Raw genomic sequence first — 20885 nt, 5'->3', positions numbered from 1 at the left:
ACTCTGATTACTTTGGAAATTTGTGATGTAGACCTTATACTGTTGCCAGTATGATGTCGATATGGCTGTGCAAAATGATGTTAAATAAGAGAACTAAGCCCATAATTCCCTTACTGCAAAATATACTGAAATATTTAAGATGAGCTTCCCAAAAAACCCAAAGACCTGAAATTTTACAAAACAATTTAGTAGTGCTCATAAAAAATGGTAACACACCTATTATAAGAGGCCTTCTTGCTCTCACTCTCTTTTTTTAGAGGGTGTGATGGACGGACGGACGGACGGGGGACCATGCCTGGTTGGGATGCCCTTCTGATGGAAGGACCGGGGTAGAGGACATGTCCACAGCAATACCTCCACTAGAACATGATGGGGCAACCCTGCTGGATTGCATCGGGGCTATGGGCTTGGAGCTTGGAAGCTTAGCTCTGCTGGAGCCCGTGGCCAACGCCAGGGGGCACCCGGACAGTTCCGGAGCCCTGGACTGCAGCACTTCTGCCACACTCGGAAGTGCTGCCAGAAGATGATCCGGGTGCACCTGGAGCACTTCTGGGTGCCCATGCAGTGCTTCCACCACACCTGAAAGTGCTGCCAGATGAAGATCGGAGAGAACCTGGAACAGTTCCGGGTGCACTATAAAAGTGGCTGCCTCACTCCGTTCAAGGAGCCAGAGTCGGGAGGTGGAGGACAAAGCTTGCTGGGAGTGGAGTGGAGGCGGCAGAGGAGAAAGAAACAAGAAGAAAGAAAGAAAGAAACAGAGAGTGGAAAAGGGACTGAGCAGTAGTGTTGTGCTGGACATTTGTACACGTGCTGGTTTAGAAATCAACAGTGTGCTGCTTTTGGACTTGTCACTGTGCCTGTCTGTGTCCAGGTTCGGGAAGCAGTATGGGCCCCATTATTTTCAACAAGGGTTAAGCATTCTTAATGCACTAAATCACCTTTCATTTTGAATCCTGAGGAAGTATTTCATTCTTGCATTAAGGACACCACAAAGAACCTCCTTGTTTCTCTCTGGCAACTTCAGAATATTTACTCCCAGGCAGCACACACAGTGGAGAGGAAAACCACCCCCTGCTTACCTTCCTAGCCACACTGGCACTAAGAATTCTGAAACTGAGTGAAGATTAGCTGTGTAATCATGAGAGGTTTGCTATGTCAATTAAATTTCATAATCTAATCATTCAACAGGTACATTAAAAATAAAAATGCTGCTATAAATCATGTGTAACAATCTAATTATTTAATAAACATTTTTATTTTCTGTATCAGTCCAATTGTGTTAATCATATTCAAGTTAACATATCCATATACATTCAACTTTAAAATCTGATTAATAACATTTCTTTCTGAAAATGTTCATGGATATATCTTAATTCATCTTTGCTTACTATAACAACTCTTGAAACTAATAATACATAGCAAAACTGGGCTAACCTGCATCTGCAGAAAGAAGCTGGATGCACAGAAATTTTCTTTATTTTTATAATAATTCTCACAATAATGCTATGAGCAGATTTTATATTTCACACAATAACTTTCTGTTCCTCCTGGGTACTTCATTTTACAATCAAGATATGTGAGGCATTTGTTGCAGTCTATCAATGATTGTATATACTGTATGAGGAATGAAAGGGTCCACACAACACACTGTTACAGAAAACAAACTACATAACCACACTCCATAACATTATTTTTGCATATGCTAGTTTGTTTTGTTGAATCAAACCTTTTAGTTATATAATCTTTAAAGGGAATATTGCTATCAGTTCAAAATGCTTATTTTGAATGTTTATTAAATATTTTCTTTAATATTTCAGAGTTATACACATATCTCAAGGTGACTTTGAGATCATGTTATATGAACACCTTTTATTTTCATATTAGGCTCAGTCTCCCTATTGAATGTGAATGTGATTATAAATGTATGCATGAATATTCTAAAGGTTTTTATATTATTAATTAAAGAAATCATAGCTGGTTTATAAAATGTTGTTAATTCCTTATAATTTTTTTTTAAGAGACCACTATAATTGATACTCATCTTTGTCATTTGTATTATATATGCTATGCAGAGTTTATAAGGTCTCTGGGTTAGTGAATAAAAGCATGCTTTTTCCTATTATTGCCTTTGCACACCAGTTTTTGCTAATTGTATCAGAAAGGTTTAAATACCTGGAAATTGTTATTACCGGAAAACATAATAATCACATAATTTTGGTAATGTAATCAAAAACAATAAGCAGGATCTTAATAGACAGCCCTCCTTCCATCTTACTTACAGTAGTTAATTTGGGTAGAAATAGTATTGTCCAAACGAACAGCATCTATCCTACAGACAGGTGATTTCATTTTAACAAATTATGTGACTTTTAAAACCAATTAGCTGCACCAGCAATGATTTAGGTGTGTCTTGTTATAGGGGGTGAATACTTTCGTGATCAGTTATTTTGAATTGCATGCTTGTAATTAATTTAGACCATTTTGCAAAGATCTGTTTTCACTTTAGCATTAAAAAAGTAATTTTCTGTTGATCATTGTCAAAAAAGCCAGATCAAATCTATTGTGATTCAATGTTGTATAACAATATAATGTCAAGGTGTCCAAGAGTGTGAATATTTTTTATGTCCACTGTAATTAATGGATTGTGAAAGTAAGCACACCTTTTATTTGCTGTTTTGTTATATATTTAAAGGTTACTTTACATGGGACTGTCTTGTTGTTAAGCTACAAGATGGAAATTGAGTGAAATGAGTAAAACAGAAAACAAATTGTTGTTACTAGAAGTAAAAATGACTTTGTGTCAGAGCCAAAACTAAAATCAACTCAAAAAGTCCTAAGCCTGAAGTTTGTAATGAAATATCAAAAGTAAGCACTCTCAAACGTTTCTGAGAATATCCACAAACTTGATTATTGAAGAACATGTGGCGCCAACTCATAAACCGTCATGTGGTGTGACCGCCTGGATCGTGTCCTCTAGCAGAGGGTGTGCAGCAACATATCAGTGACTCCTCAACATGGTGGCACCTGCGTTTAATTTACAAAACATAACCATAAATAAAATTTAAAAGGCTTAAACGAAAATATGAATAAAACATGTATTTTTTTTATAGTTATGTAGCTTATAGTTTAGTATTTACACGATCAAATTAGAAAGCACATGATAAAAATGTATAAAATACAAGCTATCGTAACAGTTAATCATTAGGCTTGGATAGGGTTGAGGGTTAAGTTTGATGGATTTTCTCAAAATTATACTATTTTATCTTTTATTTTAATTTTGTTTTGTTCTGTGAATAAAATAAAAATGAATAAATAAAAAGAGACCTCAACCAATCTCTGTTTGCCATGTTTGTTATGCTGCTTTAAAAATACTGCCTTTGTATTCTGTAATTTGGTTAATTTGTGCTCATATTAGTTTAAATTAACACAACACAAACTAGCTGTAATCTCAGTCCACCCATATAAATTATATAAAGTCATAAATAAAGGTAATTAGCCCTATATTTTCAGTTAATCTATTATACACATCAGGAATAATTGTTTTTATTATTTAGTAAAAAAGGAAATAACAAGTGAATCTACTAAGGGGTCTTCCTTAAGACTCCTGGGGGCTGCATGTATTTTACAAGAACAACATCAAAAAATTACAGAGAGATGTGCATCTGGAAGTAAGAAGAATTACAAACCTATTAATAGTACTAGGGTGTTGTACCGTGTTAGCCATTATGAATGTAGCGAAAAGCCAAGCAAAATGACACCTTTTATTGGCTAACTAAAAAGATTACAAGATGCAAGCTTTCGAGGCAACTCAGGCCCCTTCTTCAGGCAAGATGTACTTGCCTGAAGAAGGGGCCTGAGTTGCCTCGAAAGCTTGCATATTGTAATCTTTTTAGTAAACTTATTAATATTAATCAGTGTTGTCGTTGTTTTAAAAAGCTAGTTTATCTGCAGTTTGTTAAAGTATTCTATTAAAGGTAGTCTAATGTTGTATAAATACTATTGTATGCTGTAGAATGTGGTTTGTTTTATCTGAACAAAAAAAGCTTTGAACTGGATCTGCTATTTTGTTTTCCTTATTTTTTTGGTGACAAACAATAATGGAGGATCCACCTGGGCTCTACTTTATAAAACTTAATGAAACACTGCTGATATAGATAAAAAAATCTTTTTTAGCCATGTTGAATTAGACAAAAATAAGATTAATGCATAAGAATCTGTATTTATATATTGCTTTCTTGCTGCTACCAATAACTTGCTATGTTTTTGTGTAGTTTTAACAGTGTGAAGAAAGGAAATCACATCCTTTTTCGAGAGTTTTCCTTTGTCAGAGCCACTCCTCACAACAGATCTTCCTTCCTACATATGTTCTGGAGGTGTTTTAGACAGATTGGGAAGAATGGAGGTAAGGTTTCCTTTTTTCCTGTCCATTTTTTGTACCACTTCATCCAATTCAGAGTCCAGATGAACCTGGACCAGGCTTAGCAGCAATCGTTTCAATGCAGAAACTATCCTAGATTACCATAGGACACACTATACACCTACATAAAACCGCTGCATGGAGTTACCTATTAACCTGCATGACTTCAAGAAACTGGAAGTTGATGGAAGAAAACACAGAAGAGAATGCTTAAACTACACAGATTTAGGGACCAGTTTTGAATTTATATCTGTTTTTCTGAAACTGTAAGGGATCAGCAGCACTAGTCTACAGAGTAGCCATATAAATATTATGTTTCACATTGCAGTTATTCTGAAAGAGTGGCATGATGTTGCAGTAGTTAGCACTGGAGACTCAATGCTCCAAAGTCCTTGGTTGAAATTCTTTCTTACTGTCTGTGTGGAGTTTTCCAAGTATTTTTGTGCAGGTTTTTTTTTATATATGTCAAAGATAAGATTATTTTGGTTTGCTGCTATAAAATGGTTCAGTATGCATAAGTAGGGGTATTTGCAAAAGGTTAATCTGTAATGGTTTATTACTTCATCTTGACTAGGCTCCTGTCTTGTGTCTGATACTGCAGAGATGGACTTGGGTTCCTCCAACCCTTTATAGCAGCAAGAGGGTACATAAAATGCATGAACAAAGTATTATATACATTTATCCAACCATTAAAACATCTACTCAATGACTAAATCAGATGTTTTAATGGTTGTATAAATGTATATAATCTCTCCTCATACACACCAAATGAAGCAGAGATGTCGGTACTTACAAAGGGACTCTCATATTGTCCTGCAAAGCCCATTGACAACATCAGACTCTGCAGTGATATGGAAGAATTCTTCAGAAAACTCAGACTAAAAGAATTTTTCCACAAGAAAGAAAACAGTAACACACAGGAACCAACAACAAGCAGTTACAACAACCCCACCAATAAATCCACATGGACACCAGAAGCTGGCAGAAACTCTACCCTGGATAATTATATAGACTGCTTCCGACAGAGAGTGAAAACAGGAATCTTAAACAGGCAACAAAATCGGATAGAAAACATTACTGGGGATGAGCGGAGAGCCATACATTCACTAAGGGAAAATACAGAAATCATTACCAAACCAGCAGACAAAGGGGGTGCTTTAGTTATCATGAACACATCAGATTATATACAGGAGGCACAAAGACAATTGTCCAATACTATGCATTATTACAAACTGCAAGAAGACCCAACAGATCTCTACAAAAAGGAACTAAAAAAAATAGTAAGTAGCTTTCCTCTTGACATCAGGGATCATGTAAACAGTTTAATTCCTGAGAACCCCAAAATGGGTTACTTCTACATGCTTCCTAAAATCCACAAAGAAGGGAACCCAGGAAGGCCTATAATCTCAGGAATTGGCTCCCTTACAGAAAATGTTTCAGGTTGGGTGGAGCACATCCTTAAACACCTCACCCGTAATACAACCAGCTACATCCAGGACACCACTGACTTCTTAAAAAAACTGTCTGCTTTAGGCCCCTTACCTGAGGGAACCTTACTGGCCACAATGGATGTTGAGGCACTTTACACTAACATCCCCCATGATGATGGCATATTGGCATGTGAAATGTACCTCAAACAACATGATTTACCCACAAAGTCAGTAATAGAAATGATAAAATTCACTCTGACACATAATCTATTCTCTTTTGGACAGGATTGCTACTTACAACAAATGGGGACTGCAATGGGCTGTCGGTTTGCACCTCACTATGCAAATCTTTTTATGGCAAAATTGGAGGAAGATTTCATGTCAATGTGCATCGTAAAACCAATGTTGCATCTCCGTTACATAGATGACATCTTCATAATCTGGACTGCCAGTGAAAAGGACCTCCTCCATTTTCATAATGAATATAATTGTTTTCACCCCAACATAAAGCTGAAGCTGAATTACTCAAAAACAGAAGTCTGCTTCCTTGACACCACCGTTCAACTGAAAGACAACACCCTTGTAACTTCTATTTTTCACAAACCGACAGACAGGCAGACCTACCTGAAAAGTGATAGCTTCCACCCCAAGCATATAAGGCGCTCCATTATTTTCAGCCAAGCAATACGGTACAATCGTATTTGCTCAGACCCGACAGACCGGGATCAACAACTGCAGGAGCTCAGACAAGATTTCATCAGACAAGGTTATACCCCCAAAACAACTGACACTCAAATAAGAAGAGCTACTGCCATACCCAGAGACAATCTTCTGGAATATAAAAACAAAGACAACAAGGATCGCATCCCCCTTGTTGTCACCTACAACCCACATCTTGAAACACTTCGAAAAATTATAAAAGAACTTCAGCCAATACTAAACAATGACCAAACACTGAAAAATGTACTTCCTGAACCTCCCCTCCTGCCATACAGACAACCATCAAATCTTCAACAACTAATTGTCCGAAGCTCCCTAAGTGAACCAACAGAAAATGGCACATCTCCATGCCTACAGAAAAGATGCAAAACATGTGCCCACATCTATGATACAGACCGTATAGTTATACCACACTGCCGACTTGAACATCACATAAAGGGATCATTTTCCTGCAGATCATCTAATGTAGTCTACCTAATTTTCTGCATGAAATGTCCTGACACTGCACTGTATGTGGGAGAAACTGGACAAACACTCCGCCAGAGAATGAATTTACACAGGTTCCACATTAAACATGGCAACACAGATGTTCCTGTGGCGGCCCACTTCAACAGCCATGGACACTGTGAGAAGGTCTTTAAAGTCACAGTGCTTATGGGCAACTTCAAAACACAGCAAGAGAGAAAATAATGGGAAGTTAAACTCATGCTAAAATTTAATACTTTACAACATGGATTGAATAGAGACAAGAGTTTTATGGCCAGATATGAGGATTGTTTACATCTCTCAGAATGACAGACAACCTGTCTACAGACCCACATTGTTTTGAAAAAACTCATTACAAACTTCAAAAGACTTTGTTGGACAGTTATCTTATCCAGAGATCTTGACAATACATTGTTCTTTTCTCTCCTGTTAAATTAACCCTAGCCTGAATGAATCTATTAATTTTTTACATTTAAAATTTCTCATTTAAATATTTACCAATGTTGTTTCTTGTCCTAGAGTGTGTATGTAAACATAGGAAACTCCAGTTTCTGTATTACATCTTGCCTGAAGAAGGAGCCTGAGTTGCCTCGAAAGCTTGCATATTGTAATCTTTTTAGTTAGCCAATAAAAGGTGTCATTTTGCTTGGCTTTTCTCTACATTCATAATGGCTAACACGGTACAACACCCTAGTACTATAAAAATATCAGATATTTCACAAAGTTTTTAACCAATCAAATACTTCAATGGAGTTTCCATCTAAATCTTAATCGGTAACAGCTCCTGTTTATCTTCTGTAGTTTTGCTAGGGAGTTGTATCATCAAAGTAGATCTAGTTGTATTTACAGAGTGCTAGTAAAATGTCTTCTGTAGATTTTGGTGTGTAGCAGGTGGAACTACTTCACTATTGTTTTTTTTTATGGTTAGCTTATACCTTTATGCACATCAACTTATAAGATTGGTATTCACTACAGTTGTTTTCATATTTTTTTTAACAATTCGAGCACATCCAGATTAAGTGACTTGCGCTGGGTCATGTAGTGAGTTGGAGGTAGGAATCAAACCATCAGTCTTGTTGTTTAAGGTTTATTGTCTTAGCTACAACACCACACTGCCTATCTACTGAGGTGTGCCTTTTCTGTGGCTTAGAAAACACATACCTTGCATATTGCACGAATACATGCATAAGTAAAAATATAGATTATTTTGTACTTGCTTTATTTACATTAGCTAAACTTAAGAAAATGTTGGGCTAGACTTTATTCATTGTGTATTATGCAATTGCTGTAGTTCATTCATGTTGCAGACTTAACTTTAGGCTGTTTCGATTGTCACGACAACAAATGATTACCTTTTGAATGAAATTTTGAGTATTTATTGCACAGGTCTATCTATGGAGAGATTCACTTCAGTTATTTTTTGTGTTGCACTCTCCACTGAGTGCATGCACAGAGCATAAACTCTCAACTGAAAATCTATGTATTTTCGTGGTTTTACAATAATCATTTTTTTAAGATAATTTAACCTAGGCAAAGATCACCCTCTGCCTATCAGTAGCAATTAGATTCCCCTTATAAGACACCCCTCTGTATGCCCACCTTTGTGTTCCATACTACCAGATTTGGCACTGCCTGTGTAAACTTACTCATACATGCACCATTAATAGCACTCTCTAGTACATATGCTGTGTTCAGTAAGCAATGACAGACAAAAGTCATAATTACATTAGCATTGTTGCTAGTTTCCAAGAGCTTCTATAACCTATCAGCAAACATAATAGATACAGGCTGCTTCATTAGCTTATTAAGTGTTTTGAGCATGGGGAAAGACACTACATAAATTAAATGCCTTATTTGTATTATTATCAAAGCCATTTTGCATTTAAACATTTAAGTATACTTCTCAGAAGAATTTGGTGCACAAGCCAAAGAAGACAGAGACCCCCAGGAGCAGTAAGCTCCATAACCCATTAAGCTGTTCTGCTTCCAAAGTTTTGGCTGGACAATAAGTCTGATGGAATCTTCTGGTTGAATGATGATCTCACTCTTATTTCTCGCTCATGCTTAGTTGAAGTCTACTGTCTTCACAAATGATGTCTGTTTTTGTGCACCTTTATTAAATAGTATCAAATTTATGTTTGCATAAATTATAAATGATTATAATATCGTTTATTTTGGTTACATTATTGCTTACATTAATGACCGAAGTCCATTATCTTTACTTCCATTTGGTGCCTTGATATTGCCCTCTTCCATATCTCAGGGATGGTGTAGCTTGATATCTGTTCATATCCCAGGGATGATGTGATTTTTCTCTGTCTATATCCTGAGGACAATTTGGCTTGTTATCTGTTCATTCCCAGGGATGGGTGATTGACTCTCTCTAAATTAAGTTCATTTTGTAAACAAATGTGTCCTCAGGTTACCTCTTGGGGCCTGTAGTCTTTGTCACTTCAGACTTTATGTAAAGCCACAAGTCCAGACAGCATTGCTCATTTCAACCACCTTACATGCTATTAGCCTGATTACACACCTTTTCTGTTAATGCATTTGTGTTTCTCTTACTTTACAGGCTTTAAGTTAAAATCTTGTTCAAAGTTTTTTTTTTTATGATTTTTTTATTTGATAACTATCAGTCTTCATGCCTCCTGGCTTGACTGATCATCAGAAATAGGCTGGAGTACCCCTCTAACCCCATCCTTTTCAATGGCATTTGGCTCTGACCTCTTCTGTTTGTATCTGCTGCTACTTAATAGGTATTACACAGCTATCATGTGATGGGGGCAGGGCGAAATAAAAATGAAAGCTTTGAAGGTGGTGTTTTTAAGCATTATGTTTGTCTTTGTGACAGGTGACAGTAGCTAGTGTTTTTTTTTTTTTGTTTTTTGACAGCTGCTTTAGATTTCCGAATGTAGAATGTCAATTTTGTTTTTTGTGTATAACTACAGTACATATCATGGCCCTCTGCCCATAACTTGGGCTATTACTGCCAGCCATAGCTACAGGGCAGTACATACATTGCACATGCATAACTCTACTTTTCCAGCAGTGAAAGTGGTACTGAGGGGCAAAGCTGTACAAGCGTCCACGTCAGTGAGTGTGTTGGGATTTAATGCCCCAATATTTACAACCTTCCACATTGATCTTGCATGTTCTTTTGTGTGAGGGACTGTACTCCAAATTTGCACTACATTCTACCCAGGTACATTATAGAGTTTAATAGAGATAAATTAACCAAAACATTCACAGCTATGCCTGTCTAATTTGACACATTTCCATCACTGGCTTATATTTAGAATGTCATTCCCTTACCAATTTATTTTAGATATGAATTATAATTTACTTTAGGATGGATTTCTCAATTATTCAATAGTTGCCTTTAAAAAAATAAAATGTGCATTCTTTGCAAGTAATGTAATTAATGGTATGTTAATTTTTTTAATAACTCTCTTACACAGTTGACATAGTGGCATACTATATTTCAGATGCTCAGTGTTTAGGCAAGAGAATGGTACTCTAATTATTTAGAAAGTCTTAGGATGAAATGTATACATCAGTGTAAATTTTAGAATTACAATTTTGTCTCGTGTACAAGCTATCCAAAATGTTTCATAACCCTTTTTCCAGATGTTGTATTTTACATAGTATGCTTTGTATGTTTTCAGGGTAAAAGAAATACTGTAATACTGTTCTTGGAAAATCCTTATTCAGTTTGACTAGAAAAAGAATGGCATACTTGTTGCCTAAAATAAAATACTTTCCTTTTTATGGTTCTTCTCTAATTCATTACAAGCAGCAGCAGCCAATTTATGATTCATTTCTTTATTTATGGCACAGTTTGATACCTTTGTACTGAAGCAGTGGCTAGTCACTCATTTTGGTAAAGACTTTCATTTTCTTCTTTGCTACCTTGCATATCAGAACTATTATTATAGACGAATCATGACAACTAGCATTTGTAGTCTCACAGAAATGATTTGTCTTTTTTTTTTGTTTATCTTCTAACGTATTAAGGAAAATGACAGGGCAAACGGAGGAGCATAATGAAATGACTTATTATGTACACAATATGCAGTAATGACATGTTTTGCCTCAAGCTGATATCAGTAGATTTACTATCAAGATTTTATTTATAATCTTGTTATGCAATGCAAGTTTACTGAAATGTTGTTTGATTGCCCTTTTATTTAAAGTAAATGAAATACCCCATAAGCTGTCAACAGTTCTCATACTTTCCTGGAAAATTCACCAGACATACATTACTGTATTGCTGTGGGAAATACTATAAATTTGCATCTATTTTATACCAAATAGCACACACAAGATAATATGAATACAAAATGCAAACTAATCAGTTGGCTTAGGGTTTGAGGGTTTATACAGATGTTTCAGTATTTTATATATTCTTGTCATGTGAGTATGAAAAGCAAATTGTTGTTTATAATAATTGGTCTTAAGAGTTCTTCCAAAAAGCATATTTATATTCTTTTAGAAAGGGTATATTTTCAAAACACATTTACAATTTGAAAGGGTATGTTAGGCAGTCTCTCTCTCTCTCTTTCTCAAGACTTCCTAAGGAACAGGTTAAACGCACGCTAAGGAGATGCCGTCGGATCATCTGCTGTCGTTCTGCTGCTGTTGCTGGCGAGCTGCGTGTTCTTTTTGTCACGCTGCACATTGATCATTTAAAAGCCTGTACAGCAGCTGTCCTTTTGCCATTTCTTATCTCTGCTGCTCGCATTGTGAAGGGGGGGCTGAATGCATGCTAAGGAGTTGCAGTCGGATCATCTGCTTGCGTTGTTTCTGCTGGCGAGCTGCGTTTTCTGCTTGTCACGCTCTGCGTCTGTCATTTCAAAGCCTGTACAGAAGCTGTCCTTTTGCCACTTCACATCTCTACCACTCGCTTTGTGAAAATGAAGGGGGGGGGGGGGGGGTAGGGTGGGCAGAACGCACGATAAGAAGAAGCGTTCGGATCATCTGCTGGCCTCCTGCTGCTGCTGGCAAGCTGCGTGTTCTGCTTGTCACTTGTCATTGTTTTAAGAGCTGGGAGCACATGATGTCTGTCTGCCAAAAGTATTCCAATAACTGCTTGGTTAGATGTCCGTGAACTTGTTTTAAATGTGGTCTCACTGCCTTGTCTTGTGGGATGTGAAATTGTCTTCCGAGAAGATCACGTCTTGTCTCCCTAGTCTCCCTCCCAGGATTTTTTTTTTTTATAATAGAGAGACTACTGAATTTACATGCAGTGTCAATCAATGCATACTGTATATTTTACTCTGGTTGGTTCATTGGTTTACACCCAAATGATTTATATAAAATAAAAGTCTATTATTAGACTTCAATTATATTCTGGTTCCTCTTATACCTTTGAGTTGTGCCTCCACCCTTGAAATTTGTGTGAATATAACCTCTGTCCATTCTTGTTTATAGGACATCTGGTAATTTCTTAGTCATCTCTTAGTCATCCTTCAGTACATTTTGTATATTTCATCAACCTTTCTTCTGGTACATTATTTGCTTGACCATCTGAGTATTTTTCCTAAACCAATTCTTACAATTTAGTGAACATTTTGTTGTTCACTTGACCTTTATCTGGTTTCCTGGTGTGCCTGATCAAGTTTCTGACATTTATTAAGCCTTTATGGTATTTATTAAGCCTTTATGCTATTTCTTTAAGATGAATGCTACGTTACCCTAAAATTATTCTTCCACAAACTTCAGATTCAGTTTTTGTTCCATATACCTCAAATCATTTAAAGTTCATGGTTTATTAAATTATACTCACTAATGAATGGTCCTTTTCAAAAAAAAATCCTGTTGTGAAGTTACAGTGATGTGTATGTTTCCATTTTGTTAGTGAAATATGCGAAATACAATTAAACAGTCTAAGGGCTCATTTATACTTCACACTCAGAATGCGTACGTGTACGCATCATGGCTGCCACGCATTCTCAGCATTCATTTGACGCGCCCTCTGAGCAGGTCTTCAGAAATTAACACAACACGTGCATGAGTTGCAGTACCAACAAATAGTCGGGGGACACAGTGTGATAAAAGTCGGAACGTGACGTCAGAATCTCTGTTTACTATCTACATATGACAGAAAGCCTCTATGCGGATCCTCCGGGATTGATGTGTGCACTTCGATATTTGATGAATGGTTCGATGTGGTGAAGCAAAATGCCGACATACAAATGCATTCGTGGTGCTTTTATATTCAAACGTCGCATATTCCCGATTTTTAATGACACGAAACATTTTAATAATCTCACATTCCATCTTCTGTGCCGTCTTTTTTTTCTGGGGCTTCCTCCAAACCTGACGGCAGCAGCAAACAGCAATAGATCACCAAACAGAACACATTAAATGTGTGATATTCCAACTCTGTACACATTTAGAATCCTTAGATTTATACTTGATATCACTTTCATGATGAAATACATTAAAGTATGTATGTTACATTTTACAGACAAATCATTAATTTCGTTTAAATAATGAATACTGTTAATAATTGCAGACATGGGGGTGACATGGTGTGCGGAGCAGTAGCACTGCTGTCTTGCAGGGAGTCATGTTGCTGGTATTCCCTGCCTGGAGTTTACATGTTTTCCTGCTGGGTTTCCACAGCGTGCTCCAGTTTCCTTCCAAAGATATGCAGATTTGGTGACACTAAAATGATGCTAGTGTATGTGAGTGCTTGTATTCACCTTGCGATGAGCTGATGCCCCGTCTAGGGATTGCTTCTGCCTCGTGTCCAATGCTTGCTGGAATGGGCACATCCCTGGATTGATAGATTTAATCATTAAACATCCTTTTCAGAGATATTACGGTAAGGTGTCATCAGAATATAATTGGTGTTCCTGGCAATTCACAATACAGCAAAGCTGAACCTGTTCTCACCGTGATAATACTCACACTACCATCTGGTGGATTCTTCCAAATTTACGTAAAGTACACTCGCAAGTATAAACAGTAAAACGCTTGTGTAGCAGGAGCGTACGCTGGAGCATGTGTCGCGTCACTTCGTGTGAAGTATAAACCTGCACTAACAGTTACTGTTTTTTTTGAGTAAGGGGATTTATGATGTTAACTACTTTACTTTAACTGCCACATGTCTCTTTAAAGAACAGTTGAGCAGAAAAGAATATTTAAAAATTGTTGTGCCTCAGTCACCATGCTTTAAAACATAATGGCATGAAAAAGGAATCAAAAGCAGAATCAATGTGCAGTCACAGCAGTTCACAAATTGGTAGCAAGTTCATAAGCCCAAATGAGGTGGGTTAGTGGAGTGGGTTATAGTAAGACTGAAATGACAAATAGTGTGATACAAACAAATAAAAAACATTTATTTTGTATAGCACCTTTAAGTAAGAAACAACCACTCCAAGGTATTTTACATATGTAGACCTATAGTGCTGATGTTTACTGTACTGCCAAAGTGCATTCAAGGCAGAGGATATGAGCAGTTAAAGTCAAAAACCAGAGAAATTTCTCCTGTCTTTTGTCTAAACCAGAGCACAGAATGAACTATTGGTCAGAAAGAATTGTTGTTAAATTGTAATCTTAATTCAAAACCTGAAACCTTTACAACATTGGACAGTACAAGTGGAAGATGATTGCCTCCTGCTACCAGTTTATAAACGTTACTAGTAATGATGGCAATGGTAACACAAAAAGAAAGTGAAGAATTCTCTGAATAATTGTAAATGATTTTCACAAATACATAGCAATAATTCATAGCAAAATAATACACCTATTGTGAATGTACATATTCAATAATGCAAGAAAATTCTCAGAATAACACTGAGAAAAATATATAATTATATAAAAAATAATTACAACAATTCTTAATCATAATGTTAATATGTATTTTTTGCAATTGGAATACCGGCCGATTTGCTTATTCTTACACTGTAGGTTGGAGGCAAAAGCTGAACCAATAACATTGTATTAGGGTTTATTAGGCACTAAACCACAGTGTCTCTGGATTAGGGACATGTCTGTACTGAAATCAGCAGACTGTTACTTAACCATGGAGAAGCAGTCAGACAGTTAACTAACATGGAGTATATGTTTAAAGATGTATTAAAATAAATAATTTAAAGCTTCAAACTTTAACAATCAATACATATACAATGTCCACTTACCTTTCCGTGTATGAATATTTGGTATTAATAGCTTTACACTTGTAATTATGATTTAGAGTAAGTCATATAAATGTATTGCAATGTTTTCTGCACAGTTTAAAAATGCAAAAATATATGTTAAGGTGTTATTTTATAGGCTGTATAGTAAAGTGTATTTATTTACTAAACATAAATAACTGACTATTTAATTAATATTATATAGCAGAATAACAAATATTCATCGTTCATGACTGTTTTTGTTATTAATAATTAAAATCCAACAGTTTCTTTCTCAAATCATCATTCCTTTGTTGGCGAATATAGAGTTGAAGATGAATCAATAAATCTCTTCTTAATACTCTGTGCGGTTTGTGAGCCTAATCTTCATATGTGCTTAACACACATAGATTGAGGCCTCCAGGGCCAGAGTCTGCCCAGGCCGTATTGTACATTCATTCTTACATGCACAGAGTGGGTATTAGTCTTTATTGAAATGAAACCTTTTGTTGATGTATACAGAAAGCTGAAATGTAAGATAAAAAATTTTAGAAATTATAATAAAAAAAACAACTTTCAGTGCCTTGATTGCACTAATGTACCCAATCCACCTTTTGCTGACTGTCTGTTTGGATAAACCTTTACCAATACAATACACCTGCATTTTGATAATGTATCCCACTTTTGTTTTCAGAAGAGTTTAATCTCAGTCACATTGTAAGTGGATCTACTGTGTATAGATATCTTCTAGTAAGACCCCCACATTTTTATATAGTTAAGGTTACAACTTTCACTGGGCGGCCATTCTAAGGCATTGATGGTCCTTTTTAAGACCCCAAAAAGTCTGTCTGTCTGTCTGTCTGTCTGTCTGTCTATCTATCCATCTATCAATCTTTTCATCCATCACCAATGCAAGATAGAGGATATTGGGTAATGACATGGAGTGAAATCCAGTGATGCAAGTAGAGTAATATTTAATTGCTGCATGATATCTATAAAGGTATGTCTTGACATGGCAATATTCTACACTTTTACTGCTGTTTTTTTCATCAGACTAACACTTTGTGCCCCAAGGCTGGGAAAAATCTTGGAACTGTTCTAGGAACAGGACAATAAATTTACATTTAATGCAGTGGCCTTCTTCCTATGAAGCAAAATTCTGTTCTTTGTTAACCTCTTCTTTAGTCCTTACTCCGATGAATTGCTCTGATGGCAGATGAGAGATCATTTCTGTATTAAGAGGTAAATTTGCATAATAAACAAGCCACTTGTTTTATGTGATCACAAGAAAGCCTTAAACTCCATGGCTTTTAGCTGTTAGGTGACTGCAAAATGGAGTGTCCCTTGGAATCCTTGTTGTAAGGCTGACTTTGTCGTCAATTTGATTTTATCAGGTAAACTATAAATCCCCATATAAAAATTCAAATGCAATCGATATACAAATAAATAAATAAATAAATAAAAATAAACCTAACAAGTATATTGGATGGAAGCACTGAATAGCCTGATAAGAACAATCAAGGATGAATAGGCTTAGGAAGTTAGTCCTTAGACCTTACTTTATAGAAAATGAAACCATAGTTGATTGTGGCTAGACTATAACGTTTGTAAATACATTAGATAATTAAGTTATTGAATTTCTAGTTTTAAGTGTTACCGGTGTCTTGACGTATTCTTGAATAATGGGGTGATGTTTTAGTATTCCACCATAATTTCACAGTTTTTTCAGATGATGTTGAGGTAAAAACTGTGGCTACACTCTCGCTGCACTTCTGAAAGTGTTTTTCTCTTACTCCTGGCTTTTAAGTGGCAAATTAAAGAGATGTCTTCATTAGGTTGAGAAGAATTGTCTCTCTGTTAGGTTTGGTTACTGCAGGGATGGTCTCTAGTTTCCATAATCCTGAACTGGATTAATCAAATTGGTTAATAGATGGATCTTCTCTTGTAACAGTTTGTCTATGTAAACATTAATAAAGTAAACTTTCATTAGGAAATTAATAAAATGTTAAATTTAAACTGTACATATATTTTTTTTGCTTTTCAACATAGCATTTTTGGACTCTGTTTCAGCTATGGAATATTTATAAAAGTTGAAATTGAAGTGAGTTGCACCTTGCTCTGTAAATTCCCAAAAGGAAACCATCCACTGTGGTAGGTGGATAAATGTACTGTTTGGTACAGTGTTCCTAGAAAATAGCCTTTATCCTCCATTACTGTTTCTTGATCTAAACTTTTAAATATTTGGTTACCCACTGGATGAGCGAGCCATTCTAATGAATAGGAAACAATGTTAGTGTCTGCTTTTAGATTGATGTTAGTTTTGTTTGTATTTCATGAGGTATTTATTTCTTTCTCATTTAGTAATGGTTTCTGCTCATGCATTTAGCAAAGCTCTTGTTATTTGCAATTTTCAATAAGTATTCTTTGATTCCAGTTCAAAATAACACCTAGAGGTGTCTTCTCACATCACACAGCTTACATTGTTGTCCAGTTTTTCACTGTTTGTGAATTTATTTTGTTTGTTTTTATTTAATTATATTCTTTTATGAATCATTCTTTTTTTAATAAAATCTTCCCATCTTTAAAAATGTTTGCTTTTAGAGAGAATGTTGGAAAAACAACAGTTTGTGCTTCTTGCCAGTAATTTGTTTCTTTTGAACAGCTGAGTACACAAACCATTTCCAGCACATTTTTATATAATAGTGATTAAAAACACAAAACTGTTACACATTTTTTATAACCTAACATTTCAGAAGGTTAAATGATAAAAACAATTTATTTTAATATTTAATTTTTTTCTTTAGATGTTATATTTTTAAGCAGTTTTTTAAGTTATGTGTTGTTGGTAAACCAGTACTTAACATGGAGGATCCAGGATTTTGAATGTGTACTTCTAAAGGGAAATTAATTTGGCAAGATAAAATTAATTAGTAACTTATAAAAATATTTACTGTAAATGTGCCTGTACTACTGTACCATATATTTTCTTGCTAATGGGATCATCTAACTGCACTACTTTTAAATCAATTTTAAACAAAATTTGCATAACATAATAGAGCTGAGCATTAATTCCTTTTAAGCTTATCATAGCATTAATTTTATATAATATGAATCATTTATACTTTTTTAATTAGTTGCCTTTGAGGGCCATTCTTTTGATAAATTATTACTTATTATTAAGCATGTTGTTTTTGAGTCTGGAGTAACGCTCTAGTTATTAACTGTGGTTTCCCTAAGAGTCATTTATTTGTTTTGTCAGGCTGAAACATAACACACCATAATTGCCTTTCAAAAGAAATTCTGATTTTTGTTCAGCTAGTAGAAAACCAAATGCAAAAGCCTTATTCTTATGTAAGACATTTGAAAAGGATGTATTTGAGGCATATATCTTGTTGCTGTTTATCTACTTTTACTAGTAAAAAAAAAAAATGATACAAATGAATACAAATAACTTAAACCCTTCATACCATGTCTCATCTTGTGTTTGTGTTGTAGAATTAGAAAGCACTAAGTGATGAAATGCATGTTGAGGAACTTTGCAGACTGAGGTCTCAGATAATTTTCTCAAATAGCATCAATTATGATTTAAAAAAAATGCCCAAGGCTCAGAGTGAAATTGTGAGGTAATTGTAGAACTGTGACTTTTTTTAATTGCCCCAACATATCCAAAATTTGCTTGGAGGCATTTGATTTTTTTTAGCTGAATTACTTCATTATAAACATGCCGTATCGTATTTGGCAGACAAAAGAAAGGTGCTTTGAAAACTTAAAGATCTTGGTGTTCAGCTTAAAATATTTCTACATAAAAAAACTTTTTTTTTCCAATCTGTGTTATGCACTCACCCTCTACCTGGAGAACTTACAACGAGGTTCTGATTCAATAATGACAGCAGTAGGCAGAAGACAGCAGTTCAACCACCTGAACATGAAAAGAAACACTTCAACAAAAGTTGAACACACCAACCAAATGACTGTAGCAGGAAACTGGAGCCTGGCTAAGACAGGGGTATTCACTCACAGACCTGGGGGACTGCAGTTACTGAAGGTTTTCCTTCCTACCATTTTCCTAATTTGAAGACAGTCCTTGCTGAAAATAAAATGTGATATTTAACTGTATGGTTTGTTGATGCTTTCATCTATCCAACACAAATTTTAATCATATTGTAGACCATAGGTCCTCAATTACAGTCATGGAGGGCCGTTGTGGCTGCAGGTGTTCAGTTCAAGCAATTTCTTAATTAGAACTCATTTATTTGCTGCTAAAGCAATATGTTTTTGGGCTTAATGTTAACTCACATGTTACAATTCAAAACACTTGATTGCTTATTTTAATTTTAAACAGCTGCATTTAGGTTTTAATTGTTTCCTGTTTTCTTAACCAGCCACCAGTTAATACTGCATGATGCATATTTCCAGTAGTATCTGTGTACAAAAATGTTTAGAAATAAATGAAAGAGAAAGGGGAAGAGTGTAACGTGCAAATCTGTTCCAGTCAAAGCATATGGATAATATTTTCAGAAAAACAAACTCTACAGTGTGATGGAGGTTGGTCTTGGATGAATGAAAGCACCAGCAAGCCATATAGTTAAATACCCAATTTCATTATCAACAAGGACTGTCTTCTAACTAGGAAACTTGTTGGAATGAAAAACCTGCAGCCACAGTGGCCCTTCGGGATCTTGAAAGAATACCCCAGCACTAAGATGTCCACAGGAACATAACAGAGTGAAAACTACTCATACGCCATGTCCGATTAGAATTGACCTGGATTTAGATAAAAGCACCATGATTTACTTTGATACTTTTGACACAATTAAAACTATGTATATATCTATGCATTTACATGTGGAAGCATGGAGTTTTTTAGGAGAGATCGTAGTGGAGTTTTTAACCAGTCATTTGTTTAATAGAGTCTTGTAAAGTGAGAGGATGCCTGTGGAGTGGAGAAGTGTACTGGTACCTATTTTTAAGAACTGGAAGATGTTGTAACTACAGGGGGGATAAAATTGATGAGTCATAGCATGAAGTTATGGGAAAGAGTAGTGGAAGCTAGGTTAAGAAGAGAGGTGAGCAGCAGTATGGTTTCATGCCAGGAAAGAGCACCACAGATGCAATGTTTGCCCTGATGGTGCTGAAGAAACATAGAGAAGGCGAGAAGGAGTTTCATTGCGTTTTTGTACACCTGGAGAAAGGATATGACAGGGTGCCTCGAGAAGAGTTGTGGTATTGTATGAGGAAGTCGGAGTGGCAGAGAAGTATGTAAGATTTGTACAAGACATGCATGAGAGAAGTGTGACGGTGGTGAGGTCTGCAGTAGGAGTGACAGAGGCATTCAGTGTGGAGGTGGGATTACATCAGGGATCAGCTCTGAGCCCTTTATTTGCAATAGGGATGGACAGGTTGATAGGCAAGATTAGGCAGGAGTCCCCTTGGACTATGATGTTTGCTGATGACATTGTGATCTGTAGCGATAGTAGGGAGCAGGTTGAGGAGACCCTGGGGAGGTGGAGATATGCTCTAGAGAGGGGAGGAATGAAGGTCAGTAAGAACAAGACAGAATACATGTGTGTGAATGAGAGGGAGGTGAGTGGAAAGGTGAGGATGCAGGGAGTAGAGTTGGCGAAGGTGGATGAGTTTAAATACTTGGGATCAACAGAACAGAGTAACAGGGATTGTGGCACGGAGATGAAAAAGAATACAGACAGGGTG

The 20885-nt window shown here is 36.0% G+C and overlaps 1 protein-coding gene across 1 annotated transcript in view; it reads left to right on the top strand.

The window, feature by feature from the left end:
* cstpp1 (centriolar satellite-associated tubulin polyglutamylase complex regulator 1) overlaps window positions 1-20885 on the top strand; it is a 241139-nt gene that overhangs the window by 71749 nt on the left and 148505 nt on the right. The window contains exon 3 of the mRNA XM_028793835.2: window positions 4272-4402. Within this exon, the coding sequence (XP_028649668.1) occupies window positions 4272-4402 (131 nt within the window). The remainder of the gene's footprint in view (window positions 1-4271; window positions 4403-20885) is intronic.

The sequence above is a fragment of the Erpetoichthys calabaricus genome, chromosome 2 (assembly GCF_900747795.2).
Source record: "Erpetoichthys calabaricus chromosome 2, fErpCal1.3, whole genome shotgun sequence".
In the NCBI taxonomy this organism is placed as follows: Eukaryota; Metazoa; Chordata; class Cladistia; order Polypteriformes; family Polypteridae; genus Erpetoichthys; species Erpetoichthys calabaricus.
Note: the sequence above shows the minus strand (reverse complement) of the source record. Positions and strands in the feature narration are given on the sequence as shown.